Here is an 18,520-nt window from a genome sequence, read left to right as displayed (position 1 = left end):
CTATTCGCATATCTTCCATTGACACGTTAATGAATCATTTTGGTTCTGTGCTTCACGTTTAATGCTTATCCACAACGCAATACTCATGCACGACGCAATGCTTATTCCAAACGCAATGCTTATTCACGAGACCACGACGCAATGCTCACCCACAACGCTCATTCACAGTCTTCTTTGAAGACCAGAAACAAACACAAAATCAACTTGATTTTGCAAATTTCTTTAGTTATTCCTAAGGGTGCCAACTCTGAATCTACGATGATTTCAAGCAGACCTTTTCTCTACGTCAACTCGTCTTTGGTTCGTATCAGCACAGTTTCGACATGATCGCACGCAAATATGAAACAGGCCCCAGTATCTTAAGGAGCCAAAAGGTATTTTACATCTCTTTAAAGACTCATTGCTAACAGTGAGCCATTGCGCTACGCAAGCATCCCATAATGCACTTTTAGACAGTCTGAAATCAATTTCAGATTAGGAAACTGAGGACGAGGAAGATGAGACAGAGCACAAAAACGATATTATCAGCGTAGTGAGTAGTTGCTTAGCAACTGCAACAGTAAAAACGTGCTGAAGTGCGCATATTTCGTTGCGCACATTACAAGCCTTCGAACCTGAGCATGCTATAGTGACAGGTTTGTATGAATATCAACAGATAGAGCCTTAAGCTACTCTTACCGTGAAGGGAATATCAGTGTTTGCTGTCCTATTCAGAACACAGGAAAACGTCTGCTTAGGACCAAATTTGTTATCAGGATCTACGACTGTCAAATTGCCGACGACTGTGTTCAGTGGTGAGTTCTCAACAACCTAGAATTCAAATATATTCATGTTAATTGACCTGACAGCTGTCTGTTTTCATCAAGGTTGCTTTTTTCTGATGACTTACTTCTCGTGATATGAAGTACGGTCAAAACGACCTACTTTGCATGGGTAGGGTCAAATAAATAGTAAATGATGATGAAATAGAGAAAAGGCCATATTTTCCTTTCTATGTAATATACTACTAACTGCACTGAGGCAGAGGATAGAATATAAAGTAGGTCTCAATACTCATTTACGCAAGCCTTCCATTCCCGCTGGTGAATTACTCAGTAACAACTTCTCATTCTTAACATATTCAACAAAACCTTCCCATTAGTTGAATGGTCCTAAACCCTATTCTCCCTTTTAATACCCCCTTTTAACTTATTTAAACCCCCTTCTTTTTTGAAATGTTCTCAATTCTTCTCTCCCTTTGAAATGCTCAACTTAGAAAAGAGAAACTATCTGAGAGAGCAATCTCTCTCAAAGTAGGGTCTGGGCTTTACTCTGCTCGGCTGTGATGCTCCCTCAAAGCAACTGTAAATGACCAGTAGGAAATACATTCATGTCACCGCAGCACACATTTAGATGCTTGAAAAATTAATAATGGATCCCTGTGATCCGATTAACGGCTCTTCATCACTAGCGCACTGGGATTTCATAAAGTTACATTGTCCACCAGGATAAAAAGCTCATCGGTTCTTCATTACAATCATATCGAAGTTTTTCTTACAAACACTGTCAATAGAGCATTATAGCCACGTGGAAAAGATGGTCAAGCTGCTACTTAAAAAGAATTTTACTCAATCGGTTCCGAAACTGTGAAATCTCATCATCACTCACAGGATTTCACCCAACCCGAAGCAGAGGTTCGTTGAATTAAAGAGCATTTCAAACAGCCATATGGGCCTGATTAGCGCTGGAAAGCAGATCTTTTTCATTAAAACATTCTTTTAATAACAGATAAGCGCAATCGTTTCAATCTCTTTAAAAACAACGGGCCTATACGTCTGAAAGGAGAGAAAGGCCTTATTTTTGTAAAATGCCCTGAGTCTCTTCCCTATATTTAAATCGAAACTCTTGAAAGTGGGATCGACAAACGATTCCAATAAATGTAATACCGACAATTTCATCAAAAGTAGCAACAAAAATGAAAACTGGTATAAATTTGTTGTTTATTTCACCATGTTAAGGAAGACTTTCGCCCTTAATTATAGTATAAAATACCGTGCTACTTGATATGTAACCTGGCGGCATATATGCAAATGTCTGGCTTGTTAGCCAGTGGAACCCAAAATTATTATTGCTAGGTTAGAGCACCAAGCACTTACCACTTGTCTACCACTCAAAATAATGTCTGTAGGAGGATGATTAACGTCACGCACATGGATCGTGACGGCGCTGGAGATGCTTAACGGGGGAATCCCGTTATCTGTTGCAAGCACCGAGATGTTTATAGCTTTGAATTCTTCATAGTCTATCGTTGATGATACTGATGATATTCTCCCTGATGAAGACTCAATTGTGAAGTAACCAGGTAGTTGCCTAGAAAAATTAAATATCAAGCTTAACAATCTTTTAACTGTAAAGATCGAAGTAACAGAGACATTGATTCATAGACGTTGATGTGTAATGTCTAAGGGACTGGCAAAGAGAGGGCTTTGGGATAAGTTTGAATTTTCTCTTAGAAAGCTAAAGCAAAGTCTATTTATCAGTATTTAACGCTTATATTTGCGTACCGTTATGATATGTGACTTGATTTTTGGGAAACAATTGGTGAAGAAAAATTATTTTATTTTCTTACTGGAGAAATCGATTCTGAAGAGGCACCGATTATTTAGCTTTTCCAGTTGTATATAGATGTCAGGATGAACTGAGAGCTGAATCTAGGCCTACACAGTCTTTACAAGTACGATGGTGATGAGTGAAGGAAGGATGTACCCAATTTTGTTGTGCTTCACAAAGCTACCAGGAAACGAAGCAAAAGATGGCTTGCATTACTTTGGCTGGTCCTTTAAAGTTATACTAAAAACCCTTTCGTTATACATCCAACAAAAATGATACTGTTCTTAAAATGTAAACAAGAAGATGTTTCTTACATCACAGTTTGGGCGCCATAGCCAACGATTCCTGTAATAGAGTAGGTATGCGTCTGATAGAAGTCCTCATCGACAGCTGATGCCGTTGCAACAAGCACGCCTGGCGCCGAATTCTCTTCAACTGTAAGAGATCCAGTGAAAAGGACAGACGATGGGCGGTCATTTCGATCCTGAACGTGGATGGTGAAGTTTTCAACAACGCTCAAACCTTGAAAATAATAAAATTTACTGGTTTAACTATGGCAAAGATTGTTAATTTTTCAATGATTAAAACCTCGTCAACGCGTAGAGGATCAAATAAGGCAGAAAAATTACATTTGGAAAAGTGCGTTTCAAATTCAACTCTAAACTCACTTCCTTGATCGATTCCTTTCACGGATATTGTGTACACATTTTGCTGTTCGTAGTTCAGCGGCCGAGTTGTTTGCAGAGAGTTTCCAATAATTTTCAGAGGCACTCCCCTGTTCATGATAGCAAAGGTAAATGTCTGTGGCGTGGTATCTTCGTCAGTAACAACGAGCCTTCCGATCGTCACTGGCCCGACATTTTCAGCCACTGACCCAGCAGAGAGGATGATGCTTGTTGGTGCCTCGTTAACGTCCAATATCCTAACAGTAACATCTTTCTCTATGCTTTTGCTCGGAATTCCGTTGTCGTCACATCGCAGTCTCATACTGTAGCTATGAAGATGAAGAGAGTATTGGTGACAAAAATGCACTCCTTCAAATTATAGATATAAACAATAGCTCCTCGAGCGATATGATTTAACCAGAATAATTGGGGAAAAATGCCAGACAGGATTTCCTTGAACAAAGTACAACAACAGTGTGATTGCTAAGTTGTCCAGAGACAAAACCACAGAACATTTCTCTTTTATAGTTTATTTTACGCAAGAAAATGGCAAATTTAGTAATCGTGGTCTACCAAAAATATTTGGATGTAAGTGGGGTAGAGATAACAGAAATGGTGCAGAAGGGGTGCAGAAGAGGTGCAGAAGGGGTGCAAATTACAAAGGATTGGAGATGAAAATAAAAGAGAAAATAAGATTGAAAAGTGTTAGGATGAGGAATAAATATGATGTGATTAAGTGAAAAGCGCATCCAGTGGCAAAATGAGCCAAGAAAATGAAAAAGACAGCAGAGAGTTACTAACCTTGCTTTCCTTTCGTAATTCAATTTCGCTCTTTTAACGACCAATTTCACATCATCTTTTACCTCAAATGAGGCTGACGTATCAACGATTACCCGGCACATTGCCTTTTGCCTTCCACTGAATTTTCCCTCGTTGTCTGGGTCATTAACAGAGATGTTGCCCACCAAAGTACCAACCGGACTATTTTCGTTTACGGATAAACTTGAAAGGCTTAATGAAGTTGGTGCTTCGTTTATGTCAAGAACCTTTTAAAAGAAACAGAAAGAAATCACTGTCTTTAGGCTACGTTTTTTTAAGCAGGCACACTACAGGCTTTGACTCCAATAGTCACATTTAGATAAGTATCGTTCAGTAAAGAAATTCATCTGTAAGTAGAAAAAGAAAGTTAAAGACAACCTGACTTACCTTAACAGTTAGATTTCTCTGGTAAGACATTGGAGGGTTTCCGTTATCAGTTGATTCAATTCCAATTGTATACGAGTTCTTGGCTTCATAGTTGAGAGATGCGTGTGGTGCGGTGTACAGCTTTCCCCCACTTATGACGAAAGGCACACTGCCATCATTTAGTATTCGATAACTAGAAAAATCATAGAAAAATCACAAATGCTTCCCATCAAACGGGTCATTTTGATGAGAGTTGCCAACATTTTCAGATGAATACTTGTTCAGTCTGCCCAAAGTCGTTGCGCTGTTTGTAAACTCTCGTGATACAAGCTGAATTTTTGTGTTCTATTCGTGTATTTGTTATAGTGGTTGCTTTGCACATCTTTGCATATTCTTATATTAGGCTTATTTTTTAAATAAAAATTCTCCAAAAGCTATGCCATTACCCGCATAGAATATACAATAATAATGCGATGTAAATAAAACATGCATTCTATACATGAATTGATTAGGGACCTGGAAGAAATCACCCGAAAAATAAAATTTTGGGGTTTGCCCTACTCCTTTATTTGTCAAAACTCAGTTCCACTCATTTCGTAAGACTGACAGGCCAAAGGAAACTACGTAAAGCATAATGTTTTTGCATAGATAACATTTAATATTTTGCTGTTCGTTTTGACATTCAAATTTGGACATTAACAAGAAATGGGTCTTTTTAAATCTATGATACGATAGAAAGGTTTCCCAACTAAACGTACTGTCTTCAAATTATCTATTTAGAGGCAATGATTTCAAAAACGAAATCCCCCCCCCCCCCTCCCCAAATGCATATGCTGGATAAAAGCATAAATGGATTGCATCTACCACGAATGAAACAACATAACCCATTGAACAATATAAAACCAGTCATTGAAATCAACTAGCCAATCAAGCCAGCCATCCAAAGCAATCAATCACCCAAATAACCAAAACATCTATCAATTTAATCAACCAATCACTAAACACCACAGATTAGTTCGCTATGATCAGCAAAACCAGCCAGCCTACCGTTGGTGAGTTCTAACTTAAATTGAACTATGCAAAACCAAACAGATTGATGACTTACCTGTAACTCTGACCAATGTCCTCATCAATGGTCTCGAAAGTTGCGATCAGCTGATTGTCTTCATTTTCGTTAACATATCCAGTATGAAGCCCATTTAACCATATATCACTTGGCCTATCATTCTGATCCCTCACTACTACGGAGAAGAGCTGTGAATGGTGCAACCCTTTGTTGTCCTCTACTCTTACTATGATCGTCTTTGTGCTGTCTTCTTCATAGTTAATAGCACCAGCCACTTTTATAAGAGCTGTACACACTGTATGTAATGTCTTTTCACTATCACTGGAGTTAGAGCAAGAAGCCGTATTGTCTACTGAAAACGTTCCATTGCCGTCATCGTCAAGGGAAAACCTCAGACTTTCAACCGCATCTTCATCGTAAGCATGTAAAGTACCAACAATCGTGCCTACAGCTGTGTTTTCGTTTACGCGAGGTAAATTTTTGGGGAAGGAAATCTGGCCTCTGTCTGAGGTGATTTCAATCTTTGTGGGAGCTTCATTTACATCTTGCACAACAATGACAAAATCTTTGGAAATCTACAAGTTAAAAGAAGAAAGTAATATCTGGTCCAGTCAACACAAGAAAAGGCGGAAAGCTCATTAGGCGCCGTAGTATTCTAACTAACGGATAAGAACACCTAAAAACCACTCGCTGTCTAAATAATACCATTTCATCAACGCCAGGGCATGTTAGTAGACAGAAATTTCTTATGGCATGAAACAAAACTTTTTTGCCTAAATGTTTACTTGCAAACTTGGAGATAAAGCATCCCCCTTCTTTTGCGCATGATTCAGATGCTGCTATTGGCATACCTTTGTATCTTGTAAATTACGATTTCTGTTACACCAAAACTGTATAAAATATTCTGCATTATTTCACGGTAATCGTGAAACAACAGTTCATACAACCAAATTTGTTCATGATTACACCGTTAAGACCCCAAATCCCCAAAAAATGTCGAAAGAGACAAACTTAAATACTGAATCTAAATCTCCTTTTTCACTTGCACAAATTTCCTCCATATTGCTCTTCTAATAAAAACAAGGAATAACTTACTGTCAGAACTGGGTTTCCATGGTCACTTGCTTCAACCGTTATTTTGTGTGTCTTTGCGTTCTCATAATTAGTGTCCTTCGCTTTGACAACAAAACCGTCACCGGAAAGTGCAAACCTTCCGTTGTCATCATTTGTCAATCTGAATGTAATATTCTGTCCATCTTCGTCATTCGCCGTCAGACTACCAATTTGGAAACCTTTGGTGGCATTCTCAGGAAGATAATTGGCTGAGAGTTGAATATCACGTGGCCTATCGTTGATGTCTCTAATGGAAATAGTGAGCGTTTTTTCAAAGCCTAGATTCGGGGTGCCGTTGTCTTCGGTTTTCACTCTAATATCAACGCTTTGCTGTTTCTCGAAGTTGATACGGCAGAAGTTACCTCCGTATGCAAGGCAATTCCTGTTGTCTACTGCTACCTTTAGCTGGTTGTTGTGGATACGGAACAAGCCCCCTGCATTATCGACCAAGCTGTATGTGAATGATTGCCCATTGTCAGGATCGTGTGATGACAAAGACCCAACGACCGTTCCGAGAGGGCAGTTCTCATCCACAATGGATTGGTCAAGTATAATGTCGTATGGCTGCTCATTTACGTCTATAAAAAAGGCAACAATTACAAGTACTAAGAAAATGGCAAAATACTTAAAAGATCGAAGTTAGTTCCACACATAGTTCCACCACACACAAGCACTCAATTAATAGATGGCAAGAAGTAAAGAGCAAGATTATTGATTGCAAACAAAGTGAATTCTATGACGTAATTGATAACATACCGGTTATATTGATTACAAAGTCCTGATCGACGAACAATGGTGGGGTTCCATCATCCACCGAGCGTATCTTCAGCATCCAGGAGGTCTGGTTTTCATAATCAAGGGATCTGCTTGTTTGTAGAATATTTCCAGATATCTCGAAGGGTAAATCAGAGTCACTGTTTGTAATTGAGTAGGTGAATGACTGTACATCAGATGATTCAGGATTTGTATTGTCTGGGTCGATTGTTGAGAGCATTGCTGCAAGAAAATGGGAATTCTTAACCCGATTAAAGGTCTTCAAAATCTCAGTGTATTTAGGCAAAAACTGCACATAAAAATCGAAAGGGGTTTCAGTGGACGTTTGATCGTGTGCGTAGAAAGCCTGTGCGCAGAGAGCGTGTGCGCAGAGACGAGGTTCATAGCAATACTTCATACTTTGCGACGTTCAATAAGTAAACATTGACAAACCTATTCCTCCAGGCGGCGTATTCTCAGGAATGACGTTACTGGATAACAGGATATTTGATGGTTTCTCGTTCACATCTTGAACTTGGATAACGAGCCACTTCTCCAAAAATTGCTTAGGGCTGCCTGAATCTTCGCATCTGATGCTTATGTTCATGTAACTTGTCTGCAAGAAATATTTTGTATTTTATGGATAAGGGATCCTCAAATGATCAGTAAAGTACACCGTAACTACGCCATGTACTGCAACAGAAAACTAGGATTATCTACAGAGGCATCAGCAACTTTTTACATATAATAAAACGGTTTCAATAGAGATCCTTAAGTGTAGGGATTCACGAGTTGGGGTCACTTAAGCATATAAATGTATCTAATATACAAAGATAGTGCTCTTATTTCTTTTGATAGACACAAGGCAAAAACATGTCTGATTATTGGGTAAGCGACATCTGGTAGCTAGTAGGTTCCAAGTTTACTACTACAGGTGCGACACAAACAATGCCCAGCGAAAATAAGCTGTATTATGCAATCGAATTTGTATGTAACGAGACAAACACTGTTTTCCAAGTGTAGAGTATATTACTACAAGGTTGTTTGTGAAAAAGCGTCCTTGTACCTTTTCGTAATCGATCCCGTTATGGGCTACAACAAGCTGCATTCCTGCAATCGTAAGAAAACCAGAGGCTCCGGAAGCAATAGCACATGAATGACTTTGCCAAGCACCTCGCGCTCCTTCGTTGTCTGGATCTGAGACTGATAAATTACCGATGCCAGTGCCAACTGGGGAATTCTCGTCCACGGTTGCTTTATCCAGTACTATATCAGTAGGAGCCTCATTTAAGTCTTGTACTCGCAGCTCTAATGTTCCATTGAAGCTCATTGGAGGCTGCCCTGAATCAACAGTGCCCAGTGTTATCATGTGAGAACTCTTATCTTCGTAGTTAAACCCATTGCCACGTGAAAGAAATAGGTACGTCTTATATATAGCATACATTTGTGAATTGTTGCCATGAACTGTGTACGTGTGAGTTTGCGAGCGATCTTCATCGATTGTTGTCATTTCGTCAACCATAGTTCCTGGTTGGTTCTCAGGAACAATAGCGTAGCTTAATCCACCAATCAGAATGCCAGTTGGTGCGTCATTTTTGTCAACAACCTTCACAGTGAACTGCTGCACGTGGAAAAGTCCCTCCATATCAATGGTTCGAATTATTATGTTGTAAACTGACTGAATTTCAAAATTCACATTCTTGTTTAAGAGGAGCTTTATCGAGCACATTGATCTTGCTCCGACCATTCCGGTTGTATTGCTGCATAAAATGTTTTTATCAAGGCTGAATGTACCAGCACCGTTGTCATCCAACACAAACCTTAGACTCTCTACAGGCTCACTATCATATGAAAAGATTGTTCCAATAACTGTGCCAATGGAAGAGTTTTCTTCTACTTCCGGATTGTCGTCCGGGAACTTCAATTTCCCGCCGTCATTTTTAATACTAGATTTAATTGGTGCTTCATTCACATCAAGTACTTCTATCTGGAAACTCGCCACAATCTGCAAAGGATCAATCATTGTTAATTGATTAGCAGAGTTTGAAAGTAAAATAATACATTTGACCCACAACCTTGAACTAGAAATCGAGGTAATAAAGTTAGAATGAGGGAAGCCTACGGAGAAAACCTGTTTAAAAACTGCCAATGATAATAAGGCGGAAATGCTTGCAGAATTGTATATTCCAGTACCTTTGTGAAAAACCAAGACAATAGAAGATATCCAGAACAATAGCATCGCCAAAATAAAACAAATTTTTACAGACAACAGTGACCCGTACAGATAAATAAGTTATAATTCAAATAAGCCCGAGCATACCTCAAGCGGTGGACTTCCATTGTCCCTCATTGTAACTGTAATGCTGTGTGTTTTGTTTGTTTCGAAATTCGTTTCATTCGTAGCCTTGTACAAATAGCAGTTACTATCGACACCAAATCTTCCACCATCGTTTTCCACCAGCAGGCAATTCAAAATTTGCCCTGTAAGAATCGTATAAAACCAAACCTATTAGCTCAAAGATGTCATGTGCATAAAAAGCTTATCTCAACCTAATCTCAGAAAAAGATCTGCGAGCAAACGCTCTGCTCGATATGGCGAAATATCAACCTTGGTGTTTTCTGAAAAAATCTCTTGATGAGATTTTCGACAGACTGGGCGGGCGATGTGCATAAATAAAACAGATGTGAAGCTGGTCGTCAAGAAGAGCAAAAACCGCCACCCAATCCCCCAACCCGCCACCACTTGTCCTATCTATCCAACGGGATGAGGAGATTACCACTTTAGTGGATCTTTATTCTTCACAAATCTGTGATCACTCACACTTCACCCAGCTAGGGATTTCAAAAGAGAAGAATAACTCTTTCTCCTTACACAAATTAAGATTTGTTTTGCTTTGGCTGGTTCCATAACAGATTCAATACAGATAAAGGAGAAGAAGACCTTGCTGACTCAATAATTCGAAATAGTGGTCTTCATTTTTTCTAGAGCACTCTAGATTGACAAGTAAATGTGACGCATCCATAGATAAACATTACCCTGAGTACATCAAAACATATTGTGGATATTACCATTTCAGGATCATACAGAGAAAATTCGAAACTAACTGCTATATTTCTACAAAGAGGCAATTGGAACATACCCTTGTCTTCATCCGAAGCAGTGAACCGTCCGATAACATAACTCACTGGAGCAGTCTCCGGTACAGTGTAATTAGATAACCGTATGTCACGAGGCTTGTCATTGACATTTCTTAGAAATATAGTTATATTCTTGGTAAAGGACAAGGAAGGCATCCCATTGTCAATTGTTGTGACCTGAATTGTATGACTTGCTTGCTCTTCGAAATTCAAACGACAAAAGGTTTTGCCATACTTCAGACATTCTGCATTTGAGACAGCGACCTAGGAAGAACAGCTCATTGAAAAAAAACAGAAAAATTTGTAATAGTAATTGATACTGATGAGTTTTACAACTGACCGAAGCTCGATGCTAATATGCGAACTTAAAGTGGGGGTGAAATATTGACTATACATACAAGCTACTCAAAACGTGGTTAGTGGTTTGTCTCAACAGCAGTGTCCAAGATTTTATAAGAAAACGTTTCACGTTTAGAAAAGAGTGACATTTTCAGGCAACAAATCTGAGGGAAATGTTTTTAAATTTGGAAAGTAATTGATAAACCTGATGTTTGGAATAGTTTAGACGAGTAATTTATGCAAAATAACGCTATGAAACGTGGTTATTGAAGTGATTTGGCCTACCTTGACAGAATCTCCTTCTATTTTGAACCTCCCATCTGCACTGTCCGCCAAACTGTAGGTAAAACGCTGATTTAGATCTTCATCTGAGGTGGTCAGGGCACCAACTACCGTGTTCTCAGCACAGTTTTCCGGTACAGTGTCACTTGATATCTAGTGGTTTTTAAAATAGATACATATCAGAATGCGTCTTTAAAATAACTTTAAATCAAGCCTTCAATAGAAAAGAAAATTTGCATTTGTGTGTTTAAACAGATTGGGTATTACCAAAGACAATACGTTGTTGTGAACTATTCAAACATTTTAGTTGTCCAGCCCATGAGATTTCACAACTTTTTCAGTTTGTAGGCAACAATCTTATTACGAATAGCCACATATCTATGTCTGGGTAAACCAATGAAAAATACATGGTGTCTTCAATAAACTTACTGAAATGTCCTTTGGTGCATCATTTTCATCTGTCACCTCTATACGGAAATTCTGAGCCTTGGTTAGTGCTGGATCACCGTTGTCTGTTGCCATTACTTGCACAATTAAGACTGGATCTGTCTCGAAGTCAAACGGTATTGTGCTGAATAACTGATTGGCAGTTATTTGGAAACGTGAATCGTTGCTAGGAACACTGTATATAAACGTCTGGCGCTCGGAGACAAGATTATCCGGGTCGATCGTTGAAAAAGTGCCAATGAGTTTATTATTCTGAGCATTTTCAGGGACTTGGTTTCTTGACAGTCTAATCACCGATGGTGGTTCATTTATATCATTGATGTTGATAGAGAAGCTCTTGGAAACTGACAGCTTCCCATCCGAGCATTCAATAGTAATCATTTGAACAGAATGTCGCTCAAAATTAAGTTCACCTGAACCGACAGCTAGATACAACTGATCCACTACCTTGAACCTACCACCAGCACTATCGAGCAGCCTACACGAATGATAACTTCTCGGCACGGCCAGTAACGCGTCGTCCGGGTCGGTAACAGTTATATTCGCCACAGTCGTTTCTTCGGGCGAATTCTCGTCAACGAAACTACCCGACAGCTGTATATCGGTGGGTTCCTCGTTAACATTCGTTACTCTTAAATCGACTTTCAACTGCACTGATGCGGCTGGTATACCATCATCTGTTACATTCACAGTCACCGTGTACAGTCGTTTGTTTTCATAGTCAAAGGAGAAATTCGATGCAAGTTTCAGCATATCGTCTTCCAATACAAATGCGCCATCGTTGTTTTCAATCAAAGAAAACTGGTGTGTCTGATTGTGATCTTCGTCGACTGCAAATAGCTTCCCGACCACTGCACCAGGACTGTTTTCACGTACCTCTTCATATCCTTTACCATTTATCAACAACTCTGATGGCGGGTCGTTGGTATCTTCAACGACGATGCTGAAGGTTCTGCGTTTAGAATATAAAAAAAAAGATTACTAGAAAATATGATTAAGATTATACATGCATAAATGGAGTACATACACCACGAAGACGTTTTAAAAAGAAAGTCTACCAAGTATAACGCATTCAAGTAACGCACTGAAGAACGTTCGAGGAAAATGCAAGAATATTCCAAACAAATGAAAGTGCCAACTTATGTGTTCTTTTCTAGTTGAAAAAGCCCTAACGTGAAGATATCATATGGAAGATCATAATGTTATCGTGTCAAATTCGGAAATTTTAGTCAGTCAATATACACCACTTCACACCCATTCTGCATCAGCATTGACTGAGCCAGAGACTGGACACTGGTATTTGGGTGTAACTCTAAATACCATAGGGGTGTCATCGTGCACTAGCGTTCATCCCATGTAGGCTTTATCTACGCCTTAAAGAAACTAAAACTCCTGCAGATTAAGTCTCTCGCAGCTTGAAAAGCTTACTGAAATGTCTTGATTGATGCATTACCGCATCTCAATTTAAATGAACGACTCAAATACTTGCCTGTGAATAAAATGTCCTCGATCTTCCGCTCGCATTGTTACTTTGTGCGATTTTGACTGTTCAAAATTCAAACTACCACTGACTATCAAATCGGCACTACAAACTGTTTTTGCATCATCCAAAGACACATTTTTACAGGTCTGACGATCAGCAATTTTAAACCTTCCACCAGAATTATCATCCAAAATGAGGTTAAGGCCAGTGGTAAAGTCGCTGTCGTAGGCCTCGAAAGTTCCAACAACAGTACCGGCAGGTGAATTTTCTGGCACTGATGGTTTAAGTGGGCTAATAGTTATGTTTACTGGAGGCTCATTGATATCAATAACAATAATTGTCAATTTTTGAGTATTCTGTAAAAGAGAAAAGATAAATGGTTGCTTACAACTCAATCCAACAAAAATTTCGAGTTGTCATTTAAACAAGCATCTTTTAAAAAAGACTAAGCAAAGATGCAAAAAACTGATGAATAATTGTCAATGTTGAAAACATAACAATCGACAAATTTCAAAATGATCTTCTGTTTAACTTTTCTAGCAATGGAAATATTTTGTCAAAATGTTTTGAGGCGAATGAGTTTCGTTTCATTTACAAGTGTCTTTTCATGATGTATCTGAGACAAGAATTACGGGTATCAATGTTAAGGACTGAGGAAGAGATCACGAACTTCGAAAGAAAAACAAATTATAGGATCACAGCAAGAAATATTGGAATGAGCAGCAATAAACACTCACAAAAATGATAAAAATAGGCTATTGGCCTTAGGGCTGCCGGATTGGCCTTTTTCAGACCAAATTTCCCAATTTTGGCCCTTTTTAGAGTAAAATTGCCTGGAAAATTTATTTTTCGTCTACTACTTCAATCTGACCGTTTTTAGCATTTTGAGGTCATTCATTTGTTTTATTTAAACTTGAACACCCTAAGTAGCAAACAAATTATGAATTGAAAGAGCACAACTGCACAGTGTAAACTCAAATTTCAAATATAATCAGTTAATCTAACGATCAGCAAAGGAATTGATTTGAAGGAGAAAGCTTCTCAGTTTCTTTCTCGAGCTTGGAAATTATCTAAAAGGCTCATTTATGGGAATATATACTTCACTGTGCGCAGTGTATTTTTTTGGGAATTTTCAAATTGGCCTTTCTATATGCATTTTGGCCAGAGACAGTGTCACCTGTCTGGCCTTCTTTTGTAAATCCCATCTGGCAACCCCGATTTGCCTTCGAAAATATTCGCCCGTATTTATTAGGGCCTTTCAATTTGTTTTTCCACTTTTCCATAAAAAAATAGCAACTGAAAAAAGGGACTTGCCGATGCTGGAGGTGATCCATTGTCCGTAGCCCTGACCTCAATCACATGAGATTTGTCAGTCTCGTAATCAATATCTTTTGATTTGACTACGCTTCCATTACTCGTCAATGCAAATTTTCCTCCATCGTCATTAACGAGGGCAAAGCGCATTGACCCTGCTTGACCCGCATCTTCATCGCTGGCAATTAACTGCCCGACAACAGTGCCATGAGGGTCATTCTCTTTGACTGTATTCTTGGAAATTCTAATATCATACGGCGGATCATTTCTGTTCGTTACAGTTATATTAAACATTCGCGTGATGTTAAATGAGGGTGTTCTATCGTCTGCACTCTCAACTTCAATCTGGTATTGCTTCGTACTCTCAAAGTTCAGTGGGCACTTTGGGCTACCTGAAGTAAGGCAGTTTCCATTTGACCTGGCCACCTGAAATTGAAACTTCAGTATTAGAAAGTTAATCAGTAACTGGAGAGCAAAAGAAACTCGACAATTCATTAACTTGGCAGCAGGAATTTGGCTTTCACTTTAAGGACAAACATAACATTTTCTTTATTTCTACAGACCAGAGGCAGAGACAATCTAGTAACCATTTGCTCAAACGGTGGAATTTGGTTGTATGTTGACTATGAGAGTCAGGTAATCACTTTGGGATACCTGAACAAGCTGCATGTTCTCTTTCCACAAGACTCAAAGGAAGCTGCCAATTCCTTGCCCTCTTACTGTATTATTATTGATTTTTGCAATTAGTAACTTATGCAGGCAGCTTCTATAACGAGCTCGTTGTCCACGAAGAGCATCTGTATTCACTGCAAACTCAGCATTGCCACAAAACAGGGTTTTTACAAATTAAATGGCTTGGAATATTAACAGCAAGACGACATTTATTACAAAAGACGCAAAAAGCCAACTTTGGCTGCGGGCAGTCTACCATTTACTATAATTTTCCGTAGGCATTTTACGTAGGGGTATGCTCGGTCCCTTGAACATCACGGAACCCATCTTAACGTCACTTTATTACGACACAACAACCAAGGCTGATTAGCTACCTCAAGTGTGTTGTTTTGAACCCTGAACATTCCATTCGCCGAGTCAATGAGCTTGTAAACATTTCTCTGTCCTACATCTGCATCGAGAGTATCAAGTACACCAACAACAGACCCCGCGTCGCTGTTTTCTGCAATCTCCGTGCTGGAAATCTAACAAAAAACAACGTACGTATTTTTCATCGTATGCAGGATTCATAGGTTAGACATTCTTAGTAATATGGCATATAATGCCGGGAAAAGCGCATACTTCAAAGTGAAATTTAGGTCAAGATTATTCTAATGCACATGCTCAGCTTATTCGACTGCCTCGGTTGAGAATAGATACCGCCAATGTGAGGCTCTCTCTTTAAAATGTATTTAACCATTAGCACTCATAGAAATATTGGAAATAGCTTTGAAAAAAGCAAACATTTAGTAAACTAAAGCTTTTCGTCTGACACTCTTCAGAGTTTAAAACGTCAGAACATAGATCTATGTTCTGACGTTTTAAACTCTGAAGAGTGTCAGACGAAAAGCTTTAGTTTACTAAATGTTTGCTTTTTTCAAAGCTATTTACAAGTTTTGTACCACCAAAAGAAATATTGGGCCCGGCAAACAAAAACGTAAACTGAAAATGTAAACAAAAATAGGAAAACTTAATATACAAAATGATGTGGCTAAACTTTTGAAAAGGTAAGTATGTTAAATATGAAATAATACATAATCATAACAAAGGTATAACTTTGATAATAAAAAAGGTTTATTTCTACCAACTTATAAAAAAGTTTTAGCAACTGAGATGATACGAGATAATTTTTTTACATAAGTGAAATCTTCAGGATTTATTCAGGATTGTTTTGTATACCCAAAGAAATTTATGTTGCGGGCTGACCAAAAGAGACAAGTAAAGTCTTAAGTTCGCCTCCTTTAGAGTTTATCTATTTATCGAATAATTTTGATTTTTTTTGTAAATCAACATTGATTTGGTTGGATTCGGTTCAACTTAAAGTCTATCATTGACGATCATGTCTGCAGATTATAGCAAACTAACAAACTATAAAGAGATAAAAACTATAAAGAGACAAAACGCGAAAGGTATGGTCTCTGGTTTCTTTGGAATATAACAAAATGTATATATATGGCGAAGTCCAGAGAGGTTTTTACCCTAGTATCGGGCAATACCCTCGTGCTGTAAAAGCTTTCGTCGCAAAAACAAAGAAAACAAGGCAGGATTGGGAAATGGGACTTTAGTTTACTGGGCTCTTGGTCCCGGGTGTATGCTGAACCTGGAACGATTTTCCGAGGGCGTTCGCGTTGAACATGGTTTTGGTTGAAAGCGATCACACAAGAGTACAGACAGCATACCTGGTACGGATCTACACTAGTCTGAGAAAATATCATTTTAGACCAACTTGTAAATCCATTTCTTGTAAATCAAAATACATGTACTTACAAGAATATCACTTGGAGGCTCGTTCACATCAGCAACGTTGACTGTAATGTATTTGGTGAAGGATAGTGGTGGATTCCCGTTGTCAGTACTCATTATTCCAATGGAGTAGCTACAAAGGAAAATTGTTTCCAATGTGAAAGTACCAGGCTGATGAAATGGTGCTAATTGCTATTATTTGGCAGCGGCGATTATTTGGCAGGGGCAGTTAATTCAGCAGGGGCGCTTATTACTTTTTGCTCATACCATGTAAGGGAGCAAATTTATTTCCAGTTTTTTCTAGTTTTTTTTCTGAGAACCACCATTAGCCACGAACAACCATCAGCAACTTCGACATGATGTACAAAATTGACTTTACGTGTGGCAATTACGTATGGCAAAATTACGTGTGAAATCATGTTTATAAAACCAACTGCACTCCTGTGCTCAAAGAAAAGTTTGACTGCAAAAAAGACGACCGAGAAAAAGCCTTAGGCCACGATAAGCATCCAATCGGAGTTTATAGAAAAAATGGAACCATTGTTGGTCATATTCTTATTGAATTCTCTCGTCTCATGGATTATTTTATGATAAACAAGGAAGGAAACTTTGTTTTAGCTGTGGTTGCCGGACCAAGAAAACGCAAAGTTGGACTTGTCGTTCCAGCGAATTTTTCAGCCTTTACTGACGATTTGAGGGTTGCCACTGTTCTCTCTGCAGAAATTTTGAAGATTAAAAAGAAATATTCTCATTTATAGTTGGTTTATACGGGGGTCAAGATCATTAAACGACTATGTTTTTTAGTAAATTGAAATACATGTTGACAATAAGATATGTTGTTTTTGCTTAATTCAAAAAAGCGCCCAGTCTTATTTTTGTATTAAGATTAGCGCCCCGTTTGTTTAGGGGCGCTTATTCAAGCAGGGGGTGCTAATTGAAAAAAATTGACTTAATCCCCGGGAGCTTATTCGGCATTGGCGGTTATTCGGCAAGGGGCGCTAATTTCGTCATTTACGGCAAGCAAAAACAATCAAAGCGGCTACCTTGTTGCATCAGTCTCGTAATCAAACGGAGTCCGGGCCAAGAGTTGGTTTCCAATGATAAAGAATTTTCCTTGCAAGAAACCATCAGATACCAAGACGTAAGTGTGATTGTCTTTGGAATTGACGTCAACAGAAGAAAGCAAGCCGATAAGTGTACCAGGTGGACTGTTTTCAAGAACAACATGTCTACCCGAGAGGACAATCTGGAATAAATTTGACAGAATAAAGAATTGGGGCGAAGTTATGAAATAAACGTTAATTAACATTGATGTAGGTCAAACAGCAAAACGGGATACAGAAAAAACTTGCCAGGAGAAACGGAGGGATAATGACATCTGCACAAAAACTTTGTGGTACAAACACACTTTGGGTATTCATTTTCCACCCCACAATGTATCGGTCGTCTGTCTCTGAAGGGGTGAAGGGGGTGTCTTGGGGCAGGGGGAGTTATGTATTGCATGGGTGTAGCTATGTGTTAAATTGGGAAGAGATACGTCGAAGAAATGCGTCATCACTTGTTTCACTGGGCCATGCTAAATGGGCACTTTTTAGATAAAAAGAGGGATTTTGCACCAAAAAAGGGAAAGCATTTTGTATAAGGGAAAAATCCATATCTCTGATATCGTTTATTTCACTATTCACAAAGAAT

General features: G+C 38.7%; 1 protein-coding gene across 4 annotated transcripts in view; it reads right to left on the bottom strand.

Moving 5' to 3' along the window:
- Positions 1-18,520, bottom strand: part of LOC135682313 (cadherin-23) — a 54,432-nt gene that overhangs the window by 13,254 nt on the left and 22,658 nt on the right. For all 4 annotated transcript variants that reach the window (XM_065197154.2, XM_065197156.2, XM_065197157.2 and 1 more), the window contains 20 exons: positions 17,872-18,074; positions 16,853-16,961; positions 15,421-15,570; positions 14,375-14,800; positions 13,067-13,416; positions 11,560-12,529; positions 11,134-11,283; positions 10,512-10,773; positions 9,692-9,852; positions 8,438-9,376; positions 7,825-7,987; positions 7,375-7,614; positions 6,601-7,196; positions 5,545-6,080; positions 4,461-4,632; positions 4,056-4,300; positions 3,258-3,583; positions 2,904-3,111; positions 2,136-2,349; positions 679-810 (listed from right to left, as the gene is read on the bottom strand). In XM_065197154.2, the coding sequence (XP_065053226.2) occupies positions 679-810; positions 2,136-2,349; positions 2,904-3,111; positions 3,258-3,583; positions 4,056-4,300; positions 4,461-4,632; positions 5,545-6,080; positions 6,601-7,196; positions 7,375-7,614; positions 7,825-7,987; positions 8,438-9,376; positions 9,692-9,852; positions 10,512-10,773; positions 11,134-11,283; positions 11,560-12,529; positions 13,067-13,416; positions 14,375-14,800; positions 15,421-15,570; positions 16,853-16,961; positions 17,872-18,074 (6,552 nt within the window). The remainder of the gene's footprint in view (positions 1-678; positions 811-2,135; positions 2,350-2,903; positions 3,112-3,257; positions 3,584-4,055; positions 4,301-4,460; positions 4,633-5,544; positions 6,081-6,600; positions 7,197-7,374; positions 7,615-7,824; positions 7,988-8,437; positions 9,377-9,691; positions 9,853-10,511; positions 10,774-11,133; positions 11,284-11,559; positions 12,530-13,066; positions 13,417-14,374; positions 14,801-15,420; positions 15,571-16,852; positions 16,962-17,871; positions 18,075-18,520) is intronic.

Source organism: Rhopilema esculentum, chromosome 16 (assembly GCF_057945365.1).
Source record: "Rhopilema esculentum isolate cy_ngs chromosome 16, ASM5794536v1, whole genome shotgun sequence".
In the NCBI taxonomy this organism is placed as follows: domain Eukaryota; kingdom Metazoa; phylum Cnidaria; class Scyphozoa; order Rhizostomeae; family Rhizostomatidae; genus Rhopilema; species Rhopilema esculentum.
The sequence above is the reverse complement of the archived record's forward strand: the minus strand, read 5'-3'. Positions and strand labels throughout refer to the sequence as shown.